The 18,406-nt window shown below is 38.9% G+C and overlaps 1 protein-coding gene across 1 annotated transcript in view; it reads right to left on the reverse strand.

Annotated features, from left to right (window-relative positions):
- Nucleotides 1-718: 718 nt before the first annotated feature.
- The window catches only part of DYTN (dystrotelin), a 58,312-nt gene continuing 40,624 nt past the window's right edge, over nt 719-18,406 (reverse strand). The window contains 3 exon segments of the mRNA XM_053596471.1: nt 719-822; nt 12,073-12,565; nt 15,060-15,219. Of these exon segments, the coding sequence (XP_053452446.1) occupies nt 719-822; nt 12,073-12,565; nt 15,060-15,219 (757 nt within the window).

An 18,406-nucleotide genomic window follows, 5' to 3' on the forward strand; every position in this document is an offset into this window, starting at 1 on the left:
CGGAAAGGAGGTACACAGATGCTTTGATGAAACTCATTGAATGTAGAGCTTTAGAGGCAAAAGTTCATATTAAGTTTTTTTTTAAAGTTTGAGATACATGTTCATTAATTTTAAGATGTAATGAATAATATAGATACCTTAATATACCCTTCATCCCGTTTTTCCTAATGCTAACATCTTACATCATTAAACACAATATCACAACCAGGAGTCATTAGTATAACTCAGAGAACATTCAGAATTCACCAGTTTGACAGCACTCAACTCTGTGTGTGTGTATGTGTGTGCGTGTGTGTATGTGTATTTAGTTCTTTGCCAAGACTGTTCTCTAGGAGGAGCATCCAGTTAGAAAATTAGGTCATTAACACAGTAATTTAAATGATACTTGAAGAAGACAGTTGCATGCATTCATGCCAATCACACACTTGAATATTACAGTGAGAATTACTCTCAGATAAAAACTCAGCACAGGAGCATTCAACTCTGCCTCCACTTCTTTCCTTCTCCCTTCACTACCCACCCCTGACCTTCCTCCTTAAGGCTTTACTTTGAACTGAAGAGCTAAGATATGCAACTAGGGAGATTACAAAATAAAACTTCTCTTCTTCATAGTTCACACCAACTGTTGAGAGCAAAGGAGAAGGTTTAATTCTTTTGATACAGATTTGAAAATACATTTTGCCTTCACATCAATGGGTCTTGGAGCCTTGACTCCTTTTCACTTCCAGTTGGGCAAGGTGACTTGATCAACAAGGGCAGAGAAGGCCTTGCACACCCGCTCAGCTCCACAATAGAGGTCCATGTTTACTGAAGACTGTTGACCTGAAATCAACAAACAAGAGAGTCTTTCAGAGAAGCACATTTATAAGTTCTCAAGCCCATCTCGGTAAAGTTCTTATACAGTGGAGAAACCAGGTCCGTTTCTCCTCAGTTCCTAAGGACAATGCTTTCCCCCTTATCTCTGTAGCAAATAAGATGGCTATTATTTATTGTGGTCAATAGTACTAATTCAGCCAGGTGTGAGTTTTTGAGAAGCATTTTCCCATGGCTCCTAGCACAAATCTGAGCAGCCAAAAAGCCCACTCCTGAGTTCTCAAACTCTAGTGTATAACAAAATCACCTGGAGAGTGCTAGAACAGATTGCTGGGCCCCATCTTCACAGCTCCGATTCAGTCTAGTGGGATGGGGTCTAAGAATTTATGTTGTTAATAAGTTTCCAGGTGATGATGATGTGGCTAGTCTGGAGACCACACTCTGAGAACCAGTGTTCTACAGTTACCTGATTAATGGTCTGAGTGGTTCCGCATGATCTATTGTAATAAGGATTGTATTATGGAAAGATGTATAACTCAGCAGGTATCAATCAAAAATTTGATATGCATAAATTTTAACCTTCTTTGTCTCTTGACCTAGTTTTTGATTAAAGGCTATTTTGTTTGACATAAATATAGCCACCTCTCTGCTCTTTTATGGATACCATTTACATGGAATGTCTTTTGCTATTCCTTCCCTTTCAATCTTTGTGACCTTAACTCTAAAGGTAAGGTTTTGTAGACAGCATACACAGTAGAACCTCCATAGCTGACCACCTCCTTAAGTTGACCTAATTTTCATAGACCAGCCAGCCATCATATTGTACTCCATGGAAATTCCTCATGTTGACCACCTCCATGTAGTGACCAATTTGTTACAATTCCTCGGATGGTCAATAGAATGATTACATGTCTTTTGATTGGGGACTTTAATCCAATTATAAAGTATTTAAAGAAATTTTTCATAGGAAAGGACCATTTTGTGATTTTGTTAGTTGTTTTCTGTCTTTTAATTTTTTGTTCCTCTTTTCCTCTGTTTTTTTTTTTTGTGTGTGCATTATGATTTGATTCTTTTATTTTTCCTTTTGCGTATCTTCTTTTTTTTTTCTTGAGACAGAGTCTCATTATGTTGCCCTCATTAGAGTGTCATGATGTCACAGCTCATCAGAAATAAAAACAAAGCAGGAGGAATTATGCTACCAGACCTCAGACTATACTACGAATCGATAGTGATCAAAACAGCATGGTATTGGCACAAAAACAGAGAAGTAGATGTCTGGAACAGAATAGAGAACCAAGAGATGAATCCAGCTACTTACCGTTATTTAATCTTTGACAGGCCAATTAAAAACATTCAGTGGGGAAAAGATTCCCTATTTAACAAATGGTGATGGGTGAACTGGCTGGCAACCTGTAGAGGACTGAAACTGGACCCACACCTTTCACCATTAACTAAGATAGACTCTCACTGGATCAAAGATTTAAACTTAAGACATGAAACTATAAAAATACTAGAGGAAAGTGCAGGAAAACCCTTGAAGAAATCCATCTGGGTGAGTATTGTCGGTGTCGCTCGGCTGCCGACCAGCAGGGACGAACACACCAACGCAGACAGCTTTCAGCAGGTTTATTATCGGGGGCAAGCAGCTTTGTCCGGGGAGAGCAGGATGGAAAAGCCCTCACCTTGTCCGGGGAGAGCAGGATGAAAAAGCTCTCTACCTTGTTTGGGGAGAGCAGGATGGAAAAGCTCTCTAACCTTGTCTGGGGAGAGCAGGATGGAAAAGCCCCCCTAACCTTGTTTACAGCACTCTATATTTATACTCTAGGACACTTCCTGTTGTCGGTTTCTTGACCTAGATATCTCTCCAATGAACGCAAAGGGCACGGGGCAGCAAGGTTGTTGCCAGGGTGCAGCCTGCAAGCAGGTTTCCTAAAGTAGCCTCCGCCATCCTGTTTTTGTGCCTGATCGATACATTGTATAAGGGCCCTCCACAAGTATTTTACGAGGAGGACCCCCCCGGGCAATTGAAGCAGCTTCAAAAATACACTACTGGGACCTGATCAAATGAAAAAGCTTCTGCACAGCCAAGAACACAGTAAGTAAAGCAAGCAAACAGCCCTCAGAATGGGAGAAGATATTTGCAGGTTATGTCTCCGACAAAGGTTTAATAACCAGAATCCACAGAGAACTCAAACGCATTGGCAAGAATAGAACAAGGGATCCCATTGCAGGCTGGGCAAAGGATTTGAAGAGAAACTTCTCTGAAGAAGACAGGCACGCGGCCTTCAGACATATGAAAAAATGCTCATCATCTTTAATCATCAGAGAAATGCAAATCAAAACTACTTTGAGATACCATCTAACTCCAGTGAGACTAGCCTATATCACAAAATCCTAAGACCAGAGATGTGGGTGTGGATGTGGAGAAAAGGGAATACTTTTGCACTGCTGGTGTGAATGCAAATTAATACATTCCTTTTGGAAAGAGATATGGAGAACACTTAGAGATCTAAAAATAGATCTGCCATTCAATCCTGTAATCCCTCTACTGGGCATATACCCAGAAGATCAAAAATCACATTAGAACAAAGATATTTGTACCAGAATGTTTATTGCAGCCCAATTCATAATTGCTAAGTCATGGAAGAAGCCCAAGTGCCCATAGATCCATGAATGGATTAATAAATTGTGGTATATGTACACCATGGAATATTATGCAGCCTTAAAGAAAGATGGAGACTTTACCTCTTTCATGTTTACATGGATGGAGCTGGAATATATTCTTCTTAGTAAAGTATCTCAAGAATGGAAGAAAAAGTACCTAATGTACTCAGCCCTACTATGAAACTAATTTAGGATTTTCACATGAAAGCTATAACCCAGTTACAACCTAAGAATAAGGGGAAGGGGGAAAGGGAGAGGAGGGTGGGGGGAGGTAGGTAGAGGGAAGGGGATTGGTGGGATTACACCAGCGGTGCATCTTACAAGGGTATATGTGAAACTTGGTAAACGGTCTGTGAAGCTAGTGAATGATGCCCCATGATTATATCAATGTACACAGCTATGATTTAATAAAACAAACAAACAAAAAAAAAAAACAAATTCTTGGGCCTAAGGCTTGGTGCCTATAGCTCACTGGCTAGGGTGCCAGCCGCATACACTGGTGCTGGCCAGTTAATTCAGCCTGGGCCTGCCAAACAACAACTACAACCAAAAAACAGCTGGGTGTTGTGGCGGGTGCTTGTAGTCCTACCCTGTTTCCCCGAAAATAAGACAGTGTCTTATTTTAAGGTGTGCTCCCAAAGATGTGCTAGGTCTTATTTTCAGGGGACATCTTATCTTTCCTGTAAGTAGGTCTTATTTTCTGAGGATGTCTTATTTTCGGGGAAACAGGGTAGCTACTTGGGAGAGGCAAAAGACTCGCTCAAACCCGAGCGTTGGAGGTTGCTGTGAGCTGTGACATGACAACACTCCACCAAGGGCAACATAGTGACACTCTGTTAAAAAAAAAAAAAAAATTCTTGGGCTTAAGTGATTTTCTTGCCTCAGCCTTCCAAGTAGCTAGGACTATAGGTGCCCACCACAATGTCCAGCTATTTTGTTTTTTTGGTTGTTGTTGTCATTGTTGTTTAGTGGCCCAGGCTGAGTTCGAACCTTCCAGCCCTGGTGCATGTTGCTGGCGCCCTAACCACTGAGCTACAGGCACCGAGCAATTTTTTGCATATCTTCTATAGTTATTTACTTTGTGCTCACCAGGAGGCTTACATAAAATATCCTATAGTTATAATCGTTTATTTTAGCTGATTAATATCTTCGTTTAAATCGCTTATGAATACCTTTTACTTTTAATCCCCCCACACTTCATTATTGGCATCACAATTCACATATTTTTATGTTGTGTATTAATACATTTTAATAGTTATTCTTAAATATTCTAAATATTTATTTATTTTACTTTATTTTATTTTTTATTAAATCATAGCTGTGTACATTAATGTGATCATGGGGCACCATACACTGGTTTTATATACCATTTGATATATTTTCATCACACTGGTTAACATAGCCTTCCTGGCATTTTCTTAGTTATTGTGTTCAGACATTTATATTCTACATTTACTAAGTTTCACATGTACCCTTGTAAGAAGCACCACAGGTGTAATCCCACCAATCACTCTCCCTCCACCTATCCTCCCCCTTACTCCCCTTCCTTTCCCCTTCCCCAAATTCTTAGGTTATAACTGGGTTATAGCTTTCATAAAAGCCATAAATTAGTTTCATAGTAGGGCTGAGTATATTGGATACTTTTTCTTCCATTCTTGAGATATTTGAATATTTGTGTACTTTAACTTTTACATCAACATTAAACGTTATTCTCACAACACTGTTTCAGTATTATAATGTTTTGTATTTGCCTCTTTATATTTACCCATAGCAATAACTTTTTGGGTATAGTATTTTTGGTTGGCAGTTCTTTCAGGACTTTGAGTTTATTATCCCATTTCTGTAAGGTTTCTGCTGAGAAATTGGTTTATAATCTTATGAGGGTTTCTCTGTGCATGACAAGTAACTTTTCTCTTGCCACTTTCAAAATTCTTTCATATGTGACCTATGACCATTTGATTATAAGGTGTCTTGGTGTGGATTTCTTTGAGTTCATCTAATTCAAAATTGGTAGAGCTTCCTAAGTTTGGATACCCATTTTCTTTTCCAGATTTGAGAAGTTTTTGCCATTCTTTCTTTTTTTTTTTTTGCTTTAAATAACAATAAGCATTTATTATTTGTCACATCACTTATTATTTTTGCAGCTAAGGAAAGTGGTTTGGCTGGATGGTACTGGCTTAGGGCTTCTCATTTTATTGGTCAGTTGTCTACCACATGGGAAGCCTTAACCAGGGGAGGATATTCCACTTGACAAGTGGCTCACTCACATGCCTGGCAAGTTGTCTTCTTGCTGTGTGAGCTTCTTAAGTAATGGTCTGCAGGGGCAGGATCTCCTATGCAGGCATAGATACCAGAATCTCCATGTGGAATTTTATTTTTTTTTAATTTTTTTGGTTATTTACCATTAAGAATAATTTGATACAAGCAATATAAGAGAAAGGTACATTTTCAAATTCTAAAATAGAAAGTCATCCATTCATGAATAATTTGTGATTCTTAACATATTAATGAGAGTAATAAGAGTTTCAGAGTCAGACAAACTGAGAACAATGCTCTTTGGGTTGGTTATTAGTAATATGTGCCTATGGACTGTATCCTTTATGTTTTTAATTTTTTTTTTTTTTGAGACAGAATCTCACTATGTCAACCCTCGGTAGAGTGCTGTGGCACCACAGCTAACAGCAACCTCAAACTCTTGGATGTAAGCAATTCTCTTGCCTCACCCTCATAAGTAGCTGGGACTACAGGCACCCACCACAATGTTTGGCTATTTTTTGTTGTTGTTGTTGTCATTGTTGTTTAGTCAGCTGGCTGGACTAAACAACAAACCAGCCAGCCTTGGTGCATGTGGCTGACACTGTAACCACTGTGCTATAGGTGCTGTGCCATGTTTTTAATTTTTTATTACCCTGTTTCCCCGAAAATAAGACAGTGATTATTTTAAGGTGTGCTCCCAAAGACGCGCTAGGTCTTATTTTCAGGGGACGTCTTATCTTTCCTGTAAGTAGGTCTTCTTTTCGGAGGATGTCTTATTTTTGGGGAAACAGGGTTTTATGGATACATAATAGTTACATATATTTACAGGGTACATGTGATGTTTTGATACAGGCATATAATGTAAATGAATCAAATCAGGTTAATCACAGTATCTATCACCTCAGGCATGTACCATTTCTTTGTGTTAGGAACATTCCAATTCCACTCCTTTAGTTGTATTAGAGTATATATTAACTTATTGTTGATTATAGGTACTTGGTTATGCTATCAAATATTGGTCATTCTATTTAATAATCTAACTATAATTTTACTTAACCATATCCACTTTATCCACCCCTCCCTGCTATTCTTCCCAGCCTCTGGTAACCTTCACTCTCTGTCTCCATGAGATCAATTGTTTTTAATACTCAGTTCTTACATGTGAAAGAGAAAATGTGAGATTTGTCTTTCTGTGCTTGGCTTATTTCACTTAATGTTCTTTAGTTCTACCCATAATGTTCTCTAGTTTCACCCATGTTGTTGTAAATGGCAGGATTTTATTCTTTCTATGGCTATATCATATTCTATTGTGCATATTTACTGTGATTTTTTATCCATTTATCCACTGATGGATGGTTATTGTGAACAGTGCTGTAAGAAATATAGGAGTGCAGATATCTTTTCAATATACTGAATTGCCCTCTTTTGAATATACACCTAGCAGCTGGATTCATGGGTCATATGGTAATTCTTTGAGGAACACCCATGCTATTCTCCCTAGTGGTTGCACTAATTTTTATTCCCCCCCAGAGTATGTGAGGGTTCCACTTTCTCCACTTCCTCACCACCATTCATTACTTCCTGTGTTTTGGATAAAAGGCATTTTTGACTGAAATGAGATAGCTGCTATATTTTTGAATGAGTTTTCTGCTTCCCTATCTCTTTCTTCTACTTCGAAATGCCCATAATGCATATATTGGTCAGTTTGATGGCATCCCATATATCTCTTAAACTTTCTTCCCTCTTTTTCATTCTTTTTTTCCCCCTATTTTTTATTCCCCTCTGACTGGATAATTTCAAATGGTTTGTCTTTGAGTTTGTTGATTATTTCTTCTGTTTTGTTTAGTCTACAATTAAACTCTTCCATTGAAATTTTTAGTGCAGTTATTGGATTCTTCTGCTCCAAGATTTCTGTTTGGTTCCTCTAGAAATTTTATGTCTCTTTGCTGAAATTCTCATTTGTTTATGTGTTGGTCTCCTGAGTTTGTTGAGCATCTTTATGATGGTTGTTTTGAATTCTCTGTCAGGTAATTCACATTGCTCTGTTTCTTGAGGGTCCATTTCTAGAGCTCTGTTTTATTTCTTTGTTTGGACAATGTTTCTTAGTTGCTTCATCTTTCTTTACTATTTGTGTTGGTATTCTCTTAATATCCACAGACTTGTTTCATATGGAAGAAGATCCTAAGCAATCAGTGTGGTTAGGTTCTGTGGGCTTCATGTAGTCCCATCAGCCATGTTTCTTTTTAGCAGCCCTCAGGCATCTACAGTATGATGGATTTTGTCAGTACTTTCAGACAGTTGAGACAGTGAATAGGCTCACTGACATGTCCAGAAGAGCTAGAATGTAGAGTGCGTGGTCCAGTTTCCTTCCCAAGTATGAAATTGGTATCTGGGTTGGTTTTATTCAACTTCTCACTTTGCAATGAGCCTACTGGAAAAGCTATAACAAATGTTTTCATGCTGGTCCAAACCACCATCTTTATTTTCAAACCATGTTCTCCTAACCCCATCATTCTATTCCCATCTTCCTTTCTCATCTGAAACCTGTGATAGCAAATGAATGGCAAAAAGGGATGGGAGAGAAGCTTTAAGAATAATTTAGGGGTGGCCCCTGTGGCTCAGTGAGTAGGGCGCCGGCCCCATATGCCGAGGGTGGCGGGTTCAAACCCAGCCCCGGCCAAACTGCAACAAAAAAATAGCCAGGCGTTGTGGTGGGCGCCTGTAGTCCCAGCTGCTCGGGAGGCTGAGGCAAGAGAATCGCGTAAGCCCAAGAGTTAGAGGTTTCTGTGAGCTGTGTGACGCCACGGCACTCTACCCGAGGGCGGTACAGTGAGACTCTGTCTCTACAAAAAAAAAGAATAATTTAGTTAGATGTACACAAGCAATTTCACTCTCAAATGGAAAGAAAATAATAATACAGTAAAACTGGAGGATTGCATCCTTTTATTTAATTATAGGGACAAGTAACATTAGATTTTTTCAAATCTAATTCCTTTACTGTGAGTTTTAATCAAATTCTTTGCTACTGATTTTCAATCCAACATTTTTAATTTGGAGAAGTTTGGGGAATCCCTTCTAATACAACTTTCTCTTTTCCATTGAGCTCTCATAGTCTCTTGAAATCCCATTATCTTAGATCTTGATACTGAAAGACGGTATTTGGCTTATGTCAACAACTGCCCCAAACTGATAATTAGGTTTGCTATTTTATTCTTATTAAGCCTTTAAGTAATGTAAAGTTTATCTTATTTTTTTGACACGTGTTGGCTCCTTAGCAAAGCTGCAGTCTAGAAGGGCTGTCAACTACTAGGATAATCACCATCCTAGATGAATACATTGACATCCCGTCTGAGTAAATCTTAGCATGTTACAAACAATAAATCTTTCTAATTTTCCCCAAAATTCTCAGCAACAAACAAACAAACAAACGTGAACATTAATGTGATCAGAAACTTTCTGCTATTATCTGATGTATCCATGCTAGAGACAGAGGTAAGCAAAGGTAAGCAATACCTTAATTTAGTTTGTTTCACTTTTCACATCTTCATTCATATAGTTATCATACTTCCTGCTCTGATTAAGTCTGGTGTAATTTTTGTAACAATGAATAGATTTGTGTATAAATTATGGAGTGCATTTTTATAATCTATATTGCCAATGGCTAAGTGGAGCTTGAAAATAGGATCATGTTCAATACCAGACTGAATAAGGACACAAACTTAATTAGAAATATTTGAATGAGGAAAGATATGTAATGCAAAATAGTAGTTATGAACATTAACATAGATCCTTATGTTTAAAGGCTTGTAAGAAATAAGACTAACACAAAAGAAACAAGATTGTACACTTAAATCTCACCAATCATCACAAGGTATAGAATACTATAATAACAAAATTAGAAGATGTGCACCTTCTTGCTAACATAATGAGCATGTTTGTATAATAGTGCATACTTCATGCTTCTTAATGGTTTTTAATGGTTCTATTGAGACACGTATTTTTTATATTGTCTACAAGATTTGATAATGCTAATTGCATATTTATATACTATTGCATCATCTAAATTTAGAAGTACATTTTACCATTTTATGATTTTCCTTTTAGTAATATAATGATGCATATGCATACATATCCATGCAAACCTTGAAAAGTCATCTAAAATATGTATGCATGACTCTTTTAGATTTTGGAATTAAACTTCACAAATGTTGCGTTATTGTCTTCCAACTACGTGTAGTAGAGCTCATCTATTAGGAATCTAAAATATGCAATAAAATAACTACATTTGTGTGGGCTGACCTAACACAACATTTTAGAAATTAGCAGCTTTTATCAGCTCATTTGGAGAAACAAAAAGAAACAAAAAGACTAAGATGTCAAAGACTAAAAAACTTGTCTATAAAGTCCAATTTTTATGTGACATTTTCCTAAAAAGGTCAAGTGGATATTGACTTTGCTTTGAATACTCATCATGATCCCAAGGATGTTTATATGTAATTGTAGTAGGTGGAATTATATGTCATTTTAGGAATCAGACACATGGTGCCCCCATCCTGTCTTCATCTTAGGCCATCTGAGCATATTTTTGACGTCTTTCTGAATTTGTTTTCTGTAAGGCAAAGATTATAACGTTGACTCCATTTACTGGAGAGCTTTTTAGAATCATCAAATTAGTTAGCTGACTTGGTTCTACAAAGTTCTGTATGAAACTGACATTATTACATGCTCAGTTTATAGCTCTCTAGTGGTCATGGTCTGAATTGTGTTTACCCTTTCTCAAATTGATACATTGACCTCCTAACCCCCAGGACCTGAGAATGTGACTATATTTGGAGGCAGGGTCTTTAAAGAGATCAATTAAGTTACAATGAAGTTCTTAGGGTGGGCCCTAGTCCCATACGAGTGGTGTCCATATGAGAGGACATTTGGACAGAGACATACACAGAGGAAGACCATCAGAGGACACAGCAGAGGAAGGCCATCTAGAAGCTCCAGGGAGAGACCTGGGAAGGAGCCAATGCTGCCGACACCTTGATCTTGGACTTCTGGCCTCCATGTTTGTGAGAAAATAATTTTTTGTTTGCTTGTTACAGCCACTTAGTCTGTGGTACTCTTTAATAGCAGCATTAGCAAACTAAGACACCAATTCGGAAATATTTTGAGAAGGTCTCCTCTGATACAGAAAGATATAAGACTGCTATCCTTCATTTATAGCAAGTCTCTAGATGATCACTCCAACATATTAATAAAAAAATCACTGATTTTTCTTCAAAAGAAATTTATATGTACAGCGTCCCTTAAACAACACGGGTTTAAACTGTGTGAGTTCACTTACACCTGGATTTCCTTCTGCCTCTTCCACACCTGGGACAGCCAGACAACCTTTCTGCTTCCTCCTCTCCTCACTTACTCAATTTGAATGTGATGAGGATGAAGACTTCATGATGATTCACTTCCACTTAATGGATAGTAAATATGTTTCATCTTTATTATGATTTTCTTTCTTTCTTTTTTGATCCCATGAAGGTAAACAGTGATAATGTACTCTACAGTGTATTCAATAAATTTTGTGAGATAGTTATTTATAGATACTTTATTATAAAATAGGCTTTGTGTTAGATGATTTTGCCCAACTTTAGGCTAATATGGGTGTTCTGAGCACATTTAAGGTAGATTAGGCTAAGCTATGATGTTGGGTAGGTTATATATATTAAGTGCATTTTTTACTTAATGATATTTTCAACTTACTATGGATTTGTCAGGACATAACCCCATTATAAATCAAGGAGCATCTGTGTATGTGTATATGCAAAGGTATCAGAATACTCTAACTGGAAATATGACAATGTCACTCCAAAACACAAGGAACAAATATAAGAAAGAAGAGAATTTTTTAAAGCCTGAAGAATTTAACAACTCATAGCTTATCAAGAAGATAATCACATAATATAGAAACCTTAATTATCTCCCACAAAGAAAGCAGCACTATTATCCTCATTTTCAAATGGTGACATCAAGCTGCCCACTTATATATGATTCAGGGCTACTGATACTAATAATTGTAATAACAAAGTAACAAGGATTTATCGAATGCTAACTGTGTAACAGGGGCTATACTAAAGTCTCAAATGGTTCATTATCTTTAATGCTCACTATAACCCTCTAAATTAGGTGTAGGCAATACTATTGTAGAAATCAAGTTCAGAGATGCTACTGACATACAAAAGATTTGGAACTCTGTTACATAATAGATAAATTGCAGCTGTTGGGCTAATGTTGTATTTTTAACAAGCCTGAATCCCTGGCCATCACTGTGCCTATTGATTGTGAAGCCCTTACCTGATGGCATTTCTAGATTGAAGGCATCCGTAAGTTTTGACAATAGTTCTTGCATTTCCTTTTCTTCCAGCTCGTCCTTTTTCTTTTCAATGATACCTGTTTCTTTCCTTTCTGTGGGTGCCAGCACAGGACTGCTCATTTCAGCAGGAGCCATTTGGAGTGTGTCCTGCAGCGGTCCCTCCTGACACATGGATGGGGAGCTAAGCATTTCCTTTGGCATCTTTTGTGCTTGGCTCTGTGCCCTAATGCTTTGCACAATGGCCTCTGGTGATGCTAAATGTGGAAGTCCATCCTCGGCATTTGCTTGACTTCTGTGACTTCCGTCCACCTTGGCGGGGTTAGGAAGAGGTTTCCTTGTTGCCCTGTCCTCAGGGGAGTTCTTGATCTCGAAAGAATCTCCTCCCTCCCAAAACCTTTCAGCTGAAGAATGGTCAATCTTGAATGCCAGATTTTGACTGGAAGAAGATGAAGGATGGTGTGGCTGCAACATTGCCTAGATAAAGAAAACTTTATTTATGAAGAAATGAATATTTATCCTACTTTTTAATAAATGTGTTATATTTTATTATTCCAATAGAACATTCTAAAGCAAGATTTTTTCTCTTCTCTAAATATACTATTTTATTATTAATTTTATTTTATGCTGCTAATTGCATGTCAGCCTAAAACTCTCTGTAAGAGTTGGAATAGCTCAGGTTCTAAAATACCACAGAGAATAATCATAAGAAATTTAGGAACAGGAGGCTGAGGCAAGAAAATCGCCTAAGCCCAGGAACTGGAGGTTGCTGTGAACTGTGATGCTACAGCACTCTACCGAGGGCAACAAAGAGAGACTCTGTTTCTAAAAAAAAAAAAAAGAAAGAAAAAAAGAAAGAAATTTGGGAAAATTCTAGGTTCTAAAAAAGCCCAGGTTCTAAGTATATCATAAGGAATTGCTGAGCACATAAGCATATGTTGAATTGTTAGATAAAATTATTACAATAAAACATGTTCATGATGATCTTTCTAGGAAGTGTGTTGTGAGAGACTTCATGATAAGCCACAGGTGTAAAGTCTGGGAACATGCTCTGTGGAAAGCAATTCTCAAAGGGTGATCCATAGACCCTGTGAGATCCATGAGACCCTTTCAGGGATCGGTGAAGTCAAAATCATTTTCATAATGATGCTTGGATGTTATTTTGCTGCTCACCGTGTTGACTCGTGCACTGATGGTGCAACTTGAACGATAGGTAAAGCTATTGGTGCGTTGGCACAAATCAGGGCAGCATGCCAGGGCTGATTGGTGTTCAGGGTGTTCCTCACCATCGCATGACAGAAATTAGAACAAAATGCTAGTTCTACTTAAGAATACCTTGGATGGAGCAGCAAGAGCTCTTCATTTTAAAAACAATAGCACGTCTTTTTAATATTGTGTGTGATGAAGTGGGAAGGGTACATAAAATACTCCAGATGCATATGGAAATACAAAAGTTGGCTCTTGTGCTGAAGAAACACTGACTGACAGACTACAGTTATTCAGCCGTTAGCATTTGGCAAACATTTTCTTAAAAATGAACAAAGAATGTCACTGCAAAGAAAGCCACTAACAGTATTTGTTGTCGATGGTAGCAGTTCAGTTTTAAAGCAAAAATTAGAATGTTGGAAAACTTGCATCTACACCATGAGCTGATAGCCTTCCAATTGTTAAACAACTTTCTGATGAGATTAGTGGTGACAGTAATGAGTATGAATTTTTTTTTTGATCTTGCATGATGAAATGGGTGAGCATTAAGATATTCAGCATTGCTCAATGAACTACCTTTCCCCAAAGGATCAATGTATAATGTTAAAAAAACATGAGTGGGTAGCAGATCCATTCAGAGAGCTATTAAAATGCTGGATTTTAATGAGACAGTGTGAAAATAGATATGGCGTCAGATTCCATATTGCAATTACCCTTTAGGAAATTCTCACATAGCATGTTTTGGTATAGTATCACAGAAAAGTATCCCTATTATCTGAAAGGCTTTTAAAACACGCCTCTCTTTCTCAAGTGCAAATCTGTGCGAAGCCTGATTTCTTCATGTTTCAACTATGATGTCTTGTAGCAGATTGATTGCTGAAGCAGTGATGAAAATTCAGCTCTCTTCCATTAAGCTGGACATTAAAGAGATTTGTAAAAAATGTAAAACAATGCCAGTCTTCTATATGTTTTCTTTGTTTGTTTGTTTTTGTTTTTGTTTTTTTAAGACAGAGTTTCACTTTGTTGCCCTCAGTAGAGTGCTATCCCATCACAGCTCACAGCAACCTCAAACTATTGGTTCAAGAGATCCTTTTTGCCTTGGACTCCCAAGTAGGTGGGACTGCAGGCACCTCCACAACGCCCAGCTATTTTTAGAAACAGGGGGTCTCACTCTTGCTCAGGCTGGTCTGGAACTCCTGAGCTCAAACAATCCATTCACTTCAGCCTCCCAGAGTGCTAGGATTACAGGCATGAGCCACCATGCCTTGTGTTTTTAAAAAATACATATAGTGATTGTTGAAAAGCATTACATATATAATGAGTTCATTACTTTATGTTTTAGTTAAGAATACATTTTAAACAACTTTTCAGTTTTAATTTTTATATGTTAAGTAGCAATAAACATAACTCACAGAAACAAAGTTTCTTGGGTTGGGGGTCCTAAAAATTTTTTAAGAATATGTAAGGACTCCTGAGACCTTAGATTTAAGAACCAATGTTATGAAGAATCACGTTGCCTCAGTTGTGTTGTTTCTAAATGGCATAGATCCCCCTGTCTTTCAGTGATACTACCTGTATGAAGGGAAGAACTTGGCATAGTCTGGAGGATGGAAGTGGGAGGAGGTCAGGGTAGGGAAAGAAGGGATGAGGGAAGAAGCTGATCAAAGTGGTGTGTCAAGCTTCAGGCTACAGCTCTCCTCGGCTGGGGGATTCATGGTTAGGCCTCCACGTGGTCCAAGTGGCCAGTGTCTCCCACATTGTATACCTGTAGGTCCTGTCCCATCTTCTGTAGCTTGGTTCGTAGACTATCTTGGTTGGTAGTGAGTTCCTGAATCTTTGTTTCAAACCTGCAACTTCTTTCTTCCTGGGAGGCGAATATCACTCGCAACTTGTCTTTGTATTGGTTTAAGTGTTTCTTAAGGAGCCTGAAAAGAGAAGAGATCTGAGTGTCTTGGAAGGGCAAGAGCGCCGGCAAGATTTGCTTCAGTCCTCCCTGTGGAAGAGGATACCAGAGAAGCCCGAGCCTTGACTATTATTGACTACTAATCGATACTGTTTTATTCTGCGTGTTCACCATGTACAGTGGCCTTTGTGTGGATTATGGACACAATTCCACTAAGCATTTCATCACCTTTGGAGGCGTGTCAGGTGCCTCATCAGGCCCCTGATGGCTTACTTTGACAGCATACCCCCACTGGCTACTTACATTTGAATACTGATTTTATTCATTATCCTTTGCTTGGATACACTCCCTTCAAAAAGACAGTCTACCTTTGTGGCTAAATGCCCAACCCTCGACCAAGAACACAGGGAAGGAACCTGATGTGATTCATGAATTCGGGTCTGTTTTGGCTTCTCTCTCCATCTAGTTGTTCCATGGTTTAAGAATGAACCAAGCAGATAGGGTCATTCTTTTAAAGCAGAAGGCAGGTCAGGTCATGCTCCTGCTCAGAAGCCTGCAGGGGTTCCCCTCCTCATTGTGAGGAAACTGAAGTGCTTCTGGAGGTGGAGAAGCTCAGCAAAGATGTTCCAGACACCCCTCCTTCTCGGTCCCCATGTCCCACACACAGCTCCCCAGCCATCTGGAGCTCCTTGCTCCTCTTTGGACTCCCCAGGCTTGTTGTCCCCCCCACAGTCTCTGCTCTATGGCTGCCTCTGCCAGAGCCCTCCTTTCTCCTCAGGTCAGCCCTCAGTCCCTCCCCCCACCTCCTGCAAGTCTGTGCTCAAGGCAAGGGCTAAGATTAAAGTCTCTCTGCCCTGCCTGCAACTACAAAGCACAACTCCAGCCTCATCTCCAGCACAGCCATCCTCTTCCTTTTTTCCTTGTCTCTGACTTTTCGCCGTGTTTAACTGCTACAGAGATTAAAGAGTTCAACTTCACACTTCTGGCCATGCTGCGTGACGCGCTGCCTGTGTCACTCATTACTGGACTTACGTATCACCTTATTACTTAGTTGCTTATTGCCTCTTTATTTCCCCCTCCCCCCATTTTGTTTATTGCCAGGTCCCCAGGCCCAGGCCGAGACCTAAAATAGTCCCTGTCACATAGCAGGTACATAGCATACGATTACAATGGGGTAAGTAAATTATGGGCTTATTTGATCACCACTGTGCGTATATTTGTGTAATAATTGTAATTGAGATTGTAAAATTGTAATTGTAATTGTAAAATAATATACCACTGTGTAAACTGGCTCTCTGGTGTGAAATGCATCTTATCTCCATGCTAGAACCTTTGGAATTCCGAATGTCGTAGAGCATGAGGTGTTGGAATTTTATTTGGGTTCTCCTAAAGACAGCCCTCAGACTTGCAGACAGTCCCACTCAGGTGAAGCAGGCCTGTGACTCTAATCTTTGGAGTTTCAAGTACATCTGTATGATTTTTTTTTCTGAAAAGAAGTCAGCCTGGGGTTTTATATATGGCTAACAACAAAGAAATCCTCAGAAGGCCTCTCTTTGCTCAGGATGACCAATGAGGGTAGCATTGATCTCTTTCTCCTGGGTTGCCCACCAGTGGCATCCGCTTCCTCCTCTCTGCCCCAGCTACCATGGTGGCATAGCACATCTATCTTTGCACAACCCAGGGGAAGGCAGGCAGAGTCCTGTCAGAAATATGGTCTTTTTCTTACTGTTCTTTTTCTAAAAGTAAAGATTCTAATGGAGTGTTTCTGGCAGACATGATTCAGCTGGTGTCAATATTCTCATCAGTTGGGAGCTCAGCACTTTTCAGGAAAATAGCTGCTATTAGCAAACAGGTCATCTGAGAGATAATTCCTCTCAATGACCTGATATCTGCCTTTCTGTATTTTTATATCTTTCTATGTATTTCTGCTTTCTGTAGCTAAGCAATTTGAATCTCCCATTTACTTACAAGGCCCTCAAATGAAACACAAATACTCCTGGGCAAGATAATCACACACAGAGCAATGAACTATTTACTTTCCTTGATAAGTACCCAGCACAGTGGACAGTGATAAATACGTGACTAGTAACTGAATGGTGCTCCTTCTGTTAATATGTCGCAGACTGTGTTGCTTTTTAAATAATCAGTGACATAATTTTGGCTGTTACTAAACGTGCAGTTAACTATCGTATACATCTCAAGGCTTTTTCACACTACTTGTTGTGAAACAGGGCCTACAATTGTAGCACTTTTCTTTAATCCTTGAATATTTGATCTTTTTCAATCGTCCCCTCCTGTTCCAGCTCAACGACCACGGTTTTGACCAATCACAAGTTAACCAGTAATAGGGATAGTCTCTGCATAAAATCACCAGTAAATAGTGTGTTAACAGAGCAGCTGTTCCCTGATTTCATTTCTCCCAGTCTCCGTGTCCAGTTGTCCCCAGTGCAGCCTATTATATTCTTTCTCCCTCTCCTCACCTCTTACCTGCTTATAATATAGAATCACTTAGTGCAGTGGTTCTCAACCTGTGGGTCCCAACCCACAGGAACTGTATTAAAGGGCCGTGGCCCATTAGACTTAGTGTCTCTAACATCGTAACACATTGTTGACCAGTGATTTTATGCAGAAACTCTCTATGAGTGCCTGGGTAACTCAGGACCAGTCGGCAATGTGTTAAATCTTAGTGATTCAAGATTGTCATTCAGCTTATTATCTAGACCATTTGGTATCATGTCACACACACCTTTGAGAATCATGCCCTCTACAATTTCATCCAAATTCTTGATAAAAATGATGGTGCATACAGAACAAAGATGGAGCTTCATGTTGTATTCCATTTAACAACCAGCCTCACACTTTGGTATACTTTGTGGTGATAAATACTTTCTTAGGATAGCAATGATATATGTAGTATACATGGATTCTGTAAAAGAGAATAACTTACTTTAAAATAATTAGCTTTAAAAAATTATTTTAACAATTTAGTTTAGTTTTTTTTTGAGACAGTCTCACTTTTTTGCCCTGGGTAGAGTGCTGTGGTATCATCATAGCTCACAGCAACCTCAAACTCTTGGGCTCAAGCGATTCTCTTGCCTCAGTCTCCTGAGTAGCTAGGACTGTAGGCGCCTGTCACAATGCTGGGCTATTTTCAGTAGAGACAGGGTCTTGCTCTTGCCCAGGCTGGTCTTGAACTCCTGGACTGAAGC

This window comes from Nycticebus coucang, chromosome 7, assembly GCF_027406575.1.
Source record: "Nycticebus coucang isolate mNycCou1 chromosome 7, mNycCou1.pri, whole genome shotgun sequence".
NCBI lineage: Eukaryota > Metazoa > Chordata > Mammalia > Primates > Lorisidae > Nycticebus > Nycticebus coucang.